Raw genomic sequence first — 11,092 nt, 5'->3', positions numbered from 1 at the left:
ACGGGGTCTGGGGGTTTAGTTCGTAACACCCCCCCCCCCTGACACGTGCTTGCTACATTGTAAGTGCCAGAGGGTTCGTCAAAACCCATTCCAAGTCAGGGCCTCTGTTCCAAGCTTCGCGCCGGTCTGCGCGCGCTGGCGTCCAGCAGACGGAGGACTGTCGCCCCGTGACAGAGCCCACCAGCGCAGCCCTCCCTATAAGCAAGTTACACATGAGATGCACAAGTTGTGACCAGATTGATCTAGAAACAGGTAAACAAAGTCGTGCTCCGATTAATGTATGACGCCTCCGATGTATCCCCATATTCCGCTTGCATTGTCTTTCCCGCCGACACAGCAGCATAATGCTGCATGCACATAATACGATAGGCTCGATATATTGATATTTGATGCTTATAGATATCAACACTTCATCACGCTTCACACGCGCCAGTCTTGGCGCGGCATCGGGTGTGTATTTAAAGCCCACAATACAAGCAAAATACAGCATAAAGTGTCTAAACCTTAGTAGAATGTCATCGCGTCGCTACACGGCGGCCGCGCTGGCCCTCGTCCTCGCCGGCGTTGTGGGACTCATGACCGGGCGAGCGCAAGGTGAGATAGGCACGTTGTAATCGCTGTCATGCCAAGATCGCATGCGCATGATGGCTGTTATACAGCGGTGCGCGCAACATTAGCTGCAAATTTAGCGCAGTCAAGCGCCAGTCTGACTGCGCTAACTCTGGGGTTCATGACAACCCCGGTTGTCATGAAACAATGTAGTGTTGCATAGGTCCATAAAATAAATGGCTGTAGGCATATGAAACCTGAAAGTTAGTTGCCGAGCAACCGCCACGCTGAAGCCGCGACTTGACCTGTGGGGGCAGTAAATAAAGCTAGCTCAAACTGGTTGACACCTGATTCACTCGCTAGCTCGTCGGCAGCCCACGCAAGCACAGGTGACAAGAGTGAGATGGGTTGCCTGCGCACACGCTGGAAGCACTCGTTTTGTTTCAGTGCGCGCGCGACTTACTGAACATGTTCGATTGCCACACACACCTGTCTGCGATGTCACAACAGGTCAGGCGCCCGAGGTGTGCTGGTTTCGGCAGCTGGCGCCATACGGCATAAACGCCGGCGTCGGCACCAATCGCATCACACGTGAGCCATTTGTTCATGGTTTCACATTCTAACGCGTGATCTGCGGGGTGTGCCAGCCGATGGGTGGTGTGTGAGAGGGACACAATACTTTTTGTAGGGTGCGCTTCTGCGACTGACATGAGTCATGTGCGCGTGATGTGCGTGACAACTTGTGCATGGGCTTGCAGCTGCCGCTGGCGGCTCGGTGCTTGTCGGCGGTGACGCCGCCCTTGCCTGCCTGAAGCGGACTGGAGAGCTGCGCTGGGTGTTCCACTTCCAGAGGCTGCTGGAGGCAGTGGCGGACAATGAAACTTTCATCTACCCAGCCCGTCAGGTAGGTGGCTGCATGCATGCGTGAAGATGAAGCTGATGTTTATTTGGCGTATGTGGACGGATGAGCCAGTACGGTAACCAAGGCTATAGGGGCGTGAGGGCTCCGTGGAGTGACGCTTACGAGCTGGCAGCATGCAGCCCGCACACGTCGTTTGGCCCCATAGGGGCTAGGTGGGAACAGGCAGACTTACTCATCACCCCTCCCCCCCATGCACGCACCATCCACTTGGACGGTACCCGCAGGACGGCGTGAACCCAATGTGGGTCGACCCCGAGTCTGAGCTGGTGTTCCTGGGCGCCAGCAGCCGTGTGCTTTACGCCATAGACATCGCCACCGGCGCCCTGCGGTGGAGCTGGTCGGGCGCCCGCTCCGTTTTTGAGTCAGTCATAGGCGCAGACGGCCGCGTGCACGTGGAGACGAGTGAGCGTGTGCGGGCCGGAGGGGATCTGGGAACGAAGACACGTCGTCCTGTTCCGCACGCAGCAGTCCCACGGGGGAATCCGGCCAAGCAACCCATCGCCGCCGCACTTGCTTGGTGGTGCGCACGCATTTGCGTCGGCGCAATCAACCTTATCCATCGCCCCCATTGAAAACAGCGTGCATGCATGTGCGTGAATGATGCTTGAACCGTGTTCATCCCGCACCCTGCCCCGCAGCCGACTTCAAGCACTGGGCTCTGGACATTGCTACGGGCCGGGTGCTGTGGAACGCCGAATTCCGGCGTGTCTCCAACTGCCAGACCGGTGTCTTCAACGGTGTGCTGGTCCGACCCAACATTGATGGGTGCGTGTCAGCACCTGCGCCTGCACATGTGCACGCACTACTGCGCATGCATCCTGCCTGTCGTGTCCTGCTTCGCGCTCAGTACCGGTAGTCATCCCCCTGCAGTGCGTATGACTTGGAACGACGTGCACCGGGTGTGGTGCAGGCTCATCTTCGGACTCAACGCCACAAGTGGTATGCACACACAGCGGTGGGGTTCACAGTGTTTGGGGCTGCCAGACAGTCATGAAGTTCCAAGGGAAGCCACAAATGCATGGATTGGGAGGTCAGACTGCTAGTATTACGGTTCTTTGCTCAGCACACGTCAGGCGCGCAATGACCCCGCTGCTGGCTGCTCACACCCACAGGCGCGTACCTTTGGCAGGGCACCCAGCAGCTGGACGTTGTGCAGCAGCTGTGGGAGCCCGACATGCCCTTCAGGACCTTCCCCGAGTACCCCCTGGGCCTGGCTTACGTCAGCGACTCATCAGGAGATGTGGTGGCGATCGACCTGACGACGGGTGCGTGGGTGGTGTGGGACGGCGGCGGGTGGTAGGTAACGCATAGATGGCACTCGCACTATCGCACAGAGCGTGCCGGTTGTCTTCTACAGTTGCCAGTAAATAAATCGCACAGACGTCAGGATGCAGTCTTGAGGCGGTGGTTACGTGGGCTCTTGTCGTACGTGTTGCGGAGCCTGCCGTGACCAGGTGGGCGGGAGCGCCAGGTAGGTGTGCACGCGGACGCGGTGGTAGCCGGCCAGCAGGTTACCGTGTGCTGTGCTTTCTGTCAAACCAATGCGCAACCCTGCTTCGATGGGGCCGTGTTCGCTCCGCAGGCAAATACGTCTGGCGGGTCGCAGCAGCTGCCGGCTACAAGTGGGTGCGAGGGAACTAGCCACGCAAGCTGCTGGCTGTAGATAGCCAGGGCGCAGGGGCGCGCTTGGTGCACATGTCACGCATGCGCTATCACCACTCCAGGCAGGCCTACAGTAGCGGGCCTCAGAGCCAGAGCAGCCCCCTTGACACGCGTATGGGTTATTTGACCTGTCGGCAACCTGCAAGCTGCTGACACGCCCTGCCACATCCGCATGTTCACGTGCACGGCCACAGCACCAAGTGGAACCATCGCATGAACCTGGAGCTGTGGGGAGACCTGTGAGTCATGTCATGAGTCATACGTGGCACCACGGTTGCAGCGGCGACTGCTGGGCTGTTCGCTGGGAAGGTTGATCATGCCACCTGCGCCTGCTTTATTTCTTTGTGGAGTCGAGACCATGCACACAAGTAATACGCATGGCTTCGCGCGTATGCGCGCAGGCTCATCGTGCATTCCCAGGGCTTCATATCATTCGCCCCGGGAGGCGACAAGGGAATCATCATGGTGCGTGTGTGTGCTGCCTCGGTGTTGCGCTTGTGTTGTCGCCTACGTCTGCGCGAGATCAATCACTACCGCACAGTCTGGACGAGTGCATGTACAAGCGAGTCTCCTGGCGTGCAGATTAAGGGCTTGCGGCGAGTGGCTAAATGACTAATGCCCTATCTATCATTATTTGGCCAAATGCCTATCCCGCCGCGCGCCATGCTCCTTTCGTCCCCCCCTTTCATGGACGGCGGCTACCTCCCTTCGCCCCACAGGCCCTCAACGCACTAACGGGCGAGAGGCTCTGGATCCGTGATGACGTGTACCCGGTGGGTGGCTCGGCGGTAGTGTGCGACGCCGGTGGGTAGCGGGGCGGTGCTTGAGACCATTAATCCGCCGAACCAGGTGATGAAACATATATGTGTGTGTATATGTGTGTATGTGTGTCACTGCATGCTGTGCCTTATCAAATCCTTGCTTGCGCCACCCACCACCGCTTGACGGGCCTCGTATGCTCCCCGGCCTCGCGCTCGTCCCACGCCGCCGCAGAGCCTGTGCGGCATGACTGTCAGCCAGGGCCTGCTGGTGTACAGCGCATTCATCCAGCCGTACGAGGGGGACAAGTACGGGCCTGGGCCGGTAAACAACAAGATCCAGGTAGGTAGGGTATGCGTACGTGCGGTGCGTGCACGTATGTGTACCGCCGCACAGGTCAGCGTGCACATACTCACCGCCACCATGCAGCCAATCACGGTGAAGCCCCTGCCTGAACGCCCCGTGTACGCGCCCTGCCCTCATGCTGCTGACATGCCCGCCCCCCAGCGGGATGTTCCTACTGTCTCTACTGGACGTCGGCACTTCACATTCTGTGATTAAATCACTCCGTTCTCCATGAACGGCCACACACACACACACACACACACACACACACGCACACACACACACACACACACACACACACACACACACACATACACATACACATACACACACACACACACACACATACACATACACATGTACATACGCAGCTGGTGGCGCTCCACGAGGACGGCAGTGAGGCTTGGAAGATCGAGAGCAACAACAAGGTGTGCACCGGCAGCCTGCAGGAGCTGGACGGAATCGTCTACTACATGTACACCAACACGACGTCTGCGGCAAACGTCATGGAGATCATGGCGCTGCCCGCCGCGCCCCGGGGCGGTGCCAGGGCCTGCCCCGCAGGTATGGATGGAGCGCACGCACTGACCGATACACGAAGTCCCACTTTCGATTCTGGTGGTGCGTGCGCGTTGTCTGCATGTGCCGCCGTGTATCCTGAATCAATTCTGCTGGTGTCGGCTGCACTGCTGCCACATACAGGAGTGCTGTCTCCGGACCCCGAGCCTGTTCCGCCCACACCGGCTAAGCCGATGATGACCGCGCCGGCCGCGAGCGACGGCCCCTACTGCTGGAAGTGAGGCGGGCCATGTGCCGTTATTAGGCTGGACATCGGGGTTTGCAGCTGGGCGCAGCTGTCTTCCTGAGCAGCAGCACCGCGTTCCAAAAGCACCTGTCACCGCACCACAACGCAACTCATCGTAATTGCCACAGGCAGACCATGGCCTTCAAGCCGCTGGCCAGCCCCGCCACGGACAACAAGTATATATATGTCCAGGATAACGCCGGCCTCATCATGGCGATTGACATCAGGTCAGGTACGTGAATGCATGGTGTGCAGCCTTGGGCGGGGGTTAGAGTGGTAGGCAGTGGCAGCGGGTATAGAGCGAGCGCAACTAGCCGCAACAAAGGAACACGTTCAGCTCGAACATTCATAGATTCAATCAGGCTGGCCGGTGTGTTGCATAGAAAGCAAAAATCAGCACGCGTGTGTTGTGCCTTGTGCCCACATGGCCCACATGGCAATCACTGTTGCCGCGGCCTGCTGACAGACGCTCGGTCTGACCCCATGGACTCATGTATCAGCGGTACCGTACCTACGGCCATGCCGCAGACGCGGCAGACGGTGACCAGCTGGCCTCAGCGCGTTGCTGGGCGTGCTGAGTACTCGACATGCATCTGGCCGCATGATCTCGATCGGGTCCGCTCGTGCGTGCTGCGGCCGTTGCAAGCACTCGTGCACCCACTTGCTCGTGCCTGCAGGCGAGGCGGCTTGGAAGGCCACTGCGGGCCCAGGCAGTGTGTCAATGGCCTATCCCACCAACATCCTTTTGGCGGAGGGACTCCTCTTCCTGGGCACCGCCGCCTCGGTGGGTGGATGCGTATGGCCGGCGGCTGACATTGGGGCAGCTGCGCCTTGCGTGGTGATTGGTTGCCTTGATGCGCAGAAAGGGCTTTGCCAGCAGCATGGAAGGGGTGGGGGTTGGAAGTCAATACTATAAGTACCATGTCGTGTGTAGCGCGCGTGCGTTTTGCTTGTGTAGGCGGCTGCTCCTGCCTCATGGATTCTGTCCAGATCTGCAGGTGAGCTCGTTTCACCGTGGTGTGATTACGTGCTGCGCTGGGGACACGTGCAGGAGGTGCAAGTGCGCAACGCATCCACAGGCCACCTGCTGTGGCGCCGCCAGTCCGGCAGCCGCCCCAACTACCCCAACCTGTACCCATCCTTCTACGGTGCGGCGGCGCTTGTGCTGAAACCTTGCACGTCTCCTGCCCTCATGTTGTCGTCCCGACTGGCTGTTTGCTCTCAACCGCCCTCAACCGCTCCCGCCCGACCCCGACCCCACCACACATACACACACACACTCACATATATTCACACACACACACACACACACACACACTTGCCTCCCTCTGCCCAGGCTATCCCGCCTACGCCAATGGCATCATGTACATCGGCACACCGGACGCCTACATCAACGCCTACAACGCAACCACAGGTGGGAACAATAGGCGGATAGAGGCAGCCGCCGCCATGGCAGGGCACGTACGGTCTGCTGGGCTCTGCCATCCGCACTTTGCAGCGGCTGCGGGCGACGTCTCCAGTGTGCACCTGACGCGGCAATCCGTCCCGCCTACATAACGTTATTACCTGACACAGCATGCTAACTCTCCAGGCGAGGAGGTGTGGAGCTACTACATTGGCGTGTACCGGCCTGACACGGTGCAGTACAGCGCTGAAGATAACCTGGTGTACGCGATCAGTCATGACGCCGACGTGGGATACAGTGACCAGCTGACAGCATGGCTGCTGGCCTTTGACGCCACGGATGGCACCGTCGTGTGGGAGCGCAAGATGGACAGCTTTGCGAGCGAGAGCGGTTTCCTGAATGTCGTGAACGGGGTCATGGTGTTCGCGACCAATGAGGGCGAGCTGCGCGCTTACAGGTGGGCCGGGCGGGCGGTGGCGTGCGGGTGGGTGGGATGCGGCGGGGCTTACCGCGGGTTGGAAGCAACGAGGGCAGGGTAGACCGTAAATGTAGCAGTGGAACCGTGAAAGCTGCTGTCATATGATGGCTGTGGAGGGTGCCGTTACCGCTGTATGGGTACGCCACTCCCACAACCTAGGTGGCTGCATGCATCACCATCCCCCACTGGCCACACAAATCACCTGCTGCTGAAACGCCTGTGCCGTCTCTCGCTTGCTGACTGCTACTGTTTGTGTGTCCGTTCCCAGTGCGGGTCGGGGCGGCGGAGACCTGCTGTGGACATACTCGGTCGGCGCCGACAAGTTCAGGTGAGTTGCCTGGGGCCTGCCTTGCCGGGGACGTGGGGACAGGTGGGTGCGGCATGGTGTGCGGCATGGCACGGTCTGTTAGTCTCCATGCATGTTTGGTGGCGATTTGCTGTAGCTGGCGGACTGGAGCACAAACGCACCAACCTGTCGTTTCACCGCACAGGAAGCAGGAGAGCGCGCTGCTGGTGGACGGCTCACGGCTTGGCCTGAATGACACGGACGTGGTGTTTTGGGGCGACGCCGATAGCTCCGTGCGCGCCCTGCGCACCTCCGACCTCACAGTGCTGTGAGTATGTAGCTAGGGCCTAGGGGGGCCTACAGTGGGGCGCGGAAGCTTGAGCGTATGGGCAGACGGGGCCGAAGACATGGCCTGCTGACGTGGCCTGGTGCTGTAGGAGGCCTATGGTTGCCGTGATGGCTACGCCGCTTTCTGCCTCGCTGTTTCCAGCAGCAGCACCTTGCCCACGCCTTCCCCTCGGGGCTGGTACAGCCACCGCACCTCGCGCCCTACTCAGACATGCACCCCTTCCCCTTGACACTCCAAACACACTTGTACACCGTGTGCACGCACATACAGGTGGCAGATCAGCCTGAGGGACATCGACGTGTTTCCCGAGGTCGAGTCGCTGCCACCGCCCGTTGTTTGGCTGCAGGTGGGAGGGTGAGGGCGCAGCCACACAGCTAGCCACAGGCACATGCACATGCTGGCTCGCTGGCTTGGCATTGGCGTTGTCGGCAGTATGGGGCACCCAGTTGGAGTAACCTACGCAAGCGTGGCAGCCCGCGGGGCGGTTACATGCATGATGAATTAAGAAGAAGCGCAATCGTCAGGGGGGTTAGGCTGCATGCACGCACTCTGCAGGGCATCTTGGGCTAAGTGTTGCACAACACATTGCGTTCGCACTGAACACCCCGCGTACGTTGCGCCCACGCGTGTGCAGCTGCTGATCATGGTTGTCTGGTCAACATCCCTCTCCCGAGTTAATATAGACCCGTGGCCCTGCACAAAGTATATTCCTATGTAGTTCGAACACTTACAAACACGTGCGCGTGCCTGTCTCTTGCTTGCTTGCAGTTTACGCTGTCGAACGGGGCTCTCTACATCCCCAGCGACCAGGGCCTGTTTGTCGTTAACGTCACCAATGGTGAGAGCGAGGGGCATGTAGGGCATGGGGCCGGCGGGCCCCGAGCAGTTGACGCCGACTGCCCCCAATGGCCTGTCCCTCCCCTCCTATCCTGGCCAGCTCGCTCCGCCCTCCGCCCCTCTGCTGTGTGCTGCTGCAGGTGCTCCCCTGTGGACTGACCTGCGCGGCCGCATCAACGCCATGGTGCTCGTGGTGGAACGCCCGGAGCTGGGGGGGGCGCAGGTCGTGTACGGCAGGTGGGTGCCGTACGGAGCTGGCGTGGCGCAGGGACAGATGTCATTGGACTGCCGGCCCGTCCGCGCGCGAAGGAATCCAACGGCACTTAACGCGCCACAACATGTCAGCAGATGCAGACAAACACACACACACACACATACAAATGTAATGTTTTCCTTGTGCTCTTTAACACACGCACACACACACACATACAAATGTAATGTTTTCCTTGTGCTCTTTAACACACACACACACACATACAAATGTAATGTTTTCCTTGTGCTCTTTCACACAGAATACATATGCATACACACACGCATGCAGGTACCTCTCCAACGTGGATTCCAACGTGCCCGCCTGCCGGCCCAACAACCCCAGCGGCGGCATCAGCACCCTGGCCACGGACGACTCCGCGACCACCCGGTTCCCTGTGCCCTCACCTGCTGCTGTCGCACCCGTGCCGACTGCCGCTCCCTCGCCCTCACCCTCACCTTCGCAATCACCTTCTCCCTCACCCTCAACTTCGCCGTCGCCTTCGGCCTTGGCTCCGCCTTCGCCTAAGCTGTCGTCCGCAGCCAAGCCCTCTTCCGGGGTGGGTTCCTTCTTGCCTGCGGCCTCTCCCGCCCCCATCCCGACCCCGGCTCCGACCTGCCCGCCGTGCCCCGCCCGCGCCAACTGCTCCTCCGCGCCGGCTCCGGCCCCCACCACTGCCTCCATGTCTCTGGGTCTGACTGTGGTTTCGGTCAAGCTGCTTAAGGCGGACAAGAGCTCTCAGGACCGACTGCAGGCGGCGGTTTCCAAGCTGGTCGACAGCAAGTCCGTGCGCGTGAGCATGCTTTCTGTCGAGGCGGTGGGTGGCAGCAGCTCCGGTGCTGCGGTGGTGCGCCTGTCGCTCAAGGCCAGCAGCAGCAAGGCACTGGCGGCGGCCGTGGAAGGACTTCAGGATGCGGCCCTGGATGGGGAGCTTCAGGCGGCACTGGGGGCAAAGGGTGTGCGTGGCGGCGCACTGGCAGCTGCCAAGGTGCGGAGCGTGGTGGTTGCTGTGTCGCCGTGAGCCGCTTCAAAGTTACTCATGTCGGAAGGACGGTTGGTATTACTGGGACCAAACAGAAGTGCTCGAGATTGCAATGCACAACTTGCGGGTTGTTGGGGACTCAGCGCCTTTCTCGGCGCAGGCATTTATGCATTTATCATATAAGCTTGGAGCTTCGCCGCGTTATCCTTTCTCGGGTTGAATGAGGGGGACGCTGGCGGTTACTATCCAGCTGGGGGTGTTGCAAGTTGCTCTGTCAAGACCAGTGAAGCCACTTTCCCTTTTCCTTCCTGGCGAGTTTCAGGAGGACGGGCGTTGGTCGCTGACCGTATGTATGCTGGGGGTGTTATGGTACTCGGGGTACTGGGGAATAAGTGTGAGGCTAGACCGCCGTGAAAGGAAACCAGTGCCGATGACGCAGAGCCGGAGTGCGGGGCAGGGAAAGTAATGGCAGGACGTGGCGGGTTGGTGTAGGGTGCCATTATCAAGAAATCGTCAACCTTGTTTATGAGTGAGAGATTGCAGTATTCACGGCTGGAAAGCGCGTGAGTTGGCTGACTACGGTCGATGGATTGCAGGGTACACTTTAGATTCATGCTGCGATTGGAAACGGTCTGCTGTCGTTATCGTTGCAGTGGTTACGTTACACTTTGCTGCCTGCGGTACACTCTGTTGCTTTCCTTCCCTAAGGTGACGGCTGGATGCGGGCAGTGCAAAAGACCGATAGACGGTACTACCGGTAGCTCTGCCGGGTGCTGGGGCACGCGGCAGCGCAGGCTACGGCCACATTAGGCTATGGGGGCCCATTACCTGCTTGGTACCCTTTTCTAGAGTGAGCTCCTTTGTTCACCGGCCCGGCGGCCCCGCCAGTTGCCAGCCGATGTTGTGCAACTCGGCACTCACATGGGGCCATGCATAAGCATTGGGTGGGGATGAACTTCGCAACCCACCATGCCACCTCGCAGGCAGTACGGTTCATAACGGATGCCGCTGGCGGGGCTGTGGTTGCGGCTGCGGCTGCTGCGGTATTAGCTGGACGCGCCAATACTTATTCGGGCTTACTGTAGACCATGCAATGTTGATCCAACAATACGGAAATGTCTGATTCGGGATGGGCTGTTGGTTGATTGCTGCCATCAGGCACCAACAAGACATCTCTTAGGAATGCCAGGCTTTGCCGCCTCTGCAACTCGAGTATGAAGGCTGAACGGCATGTCTTGTTGTTGGCATCGGAGGACATGCTGGCTGAGAGGCAGCATGGAAGCTTGGGTAGCTGTTTGCAATAATGTCGAGCACGACAAGCATTAGCAGGAGGCAAGATGTGAGACGGACCGCAGCCGGACAGTGCCACGGTGGCTCGTTTGGCCTCCTTATGAAACTGAGAGAAGCATACTTGCAACCCGGCATCCTTGCTGCATCGGCCACTACTGTGCGTGGCATCTGGC

General features: G+C 59.5%; 1 protein-coding gene across 1 annotated transcript; it reads left to right on the top strand.

Moving 5' to 3' along the window:
- The first annotated feature begins 251 nt into the window (after positions 1-251).
- Positions 252-11,047, top strand: CHLRE_13g563500v5 (uncharacterized protein). The gene is made up of 25 exons (XM_043069215.1): positions 252-594; positions 1,060-1,140; positions 1,308-1,453; positions 1,696-1,873; positions 2,110-2,236; positions 2,382-2,410; positions 2,584-2,736; positions 3,054-3,093; positions 3,328-3,372; positions 3,535-3,598; positions 3,853-3,906; positions 4,127-4,234; positions 4,609-4,801; positions 4,940-5,033; positions 5,171-5,274; positions 5,720-5,826; positions 6,094-6,190; positions 6,379-6,456; positions 6,634-6,904; positions 7,194-7,253; positions 7,417-7,539; positions 7,831-7,906; positions 8,329-8,398; positions 8,538-8,634; positions 8,939-11,047. Exons 1-25 carry the CDS (start codon positions 513-515, stop codon positions 9,666-9,668), a joined length of 3,207 nt encoding a protein of 1,068 aa, XP_042917190.1. The 5' UTR covers positions 252-512; the 3' UTR covers positions 9,669-11,047.
- Positions 11,048-11,092: the final 45 nt, after the last annotated feature.

This window comes from Chlamydomonas reinhardtii, chromosome 13 (genome assembly GCF_000002595.2).
Source record: "Chlamydomonas reinhardtii strain CC-503 cw92 mt+ chromosome 13, whole genome shotgun sequence".
Taxonomy (NCBI): domain Eukaryota; kingdom Viridiplantae; phylum Chlorophyta; class Chlorophyceae; order Chlamydomonadales; family Chlamydomonadaceae; genus Chlamydomonas; species Chlamydomonas reinhardtii.
The sequence above is the reverse complement of the archived record's forward strand: the minus strand, read 5'-3'. Positions and strand labels throughout refer to the sequence as shown.

Coding starts and splice junctions, on each gene's coding strand:
- CHLRE_13g563500v5 (XM_043069215.1), top strand. CDS start 513: ATGTCATCGCGTCGCTACACGGCGGCCGCGCTGGCCCTCGTCCTCGCC. Junction 595..1,059: donor CATGACCGGGCGAGCGCAAG/GTGAGATAGGCA, acceptor ATGTCACAACAG/GTCAGGCGCCCGAGGTGTGC. Junction 5,275..5,719: donor GGCGATTGACATCAGGTCAG/GTACGTGAATGC, acceptor TCGTGCCTGCAG/GCGAGGCGGCTTGGAAGGCC.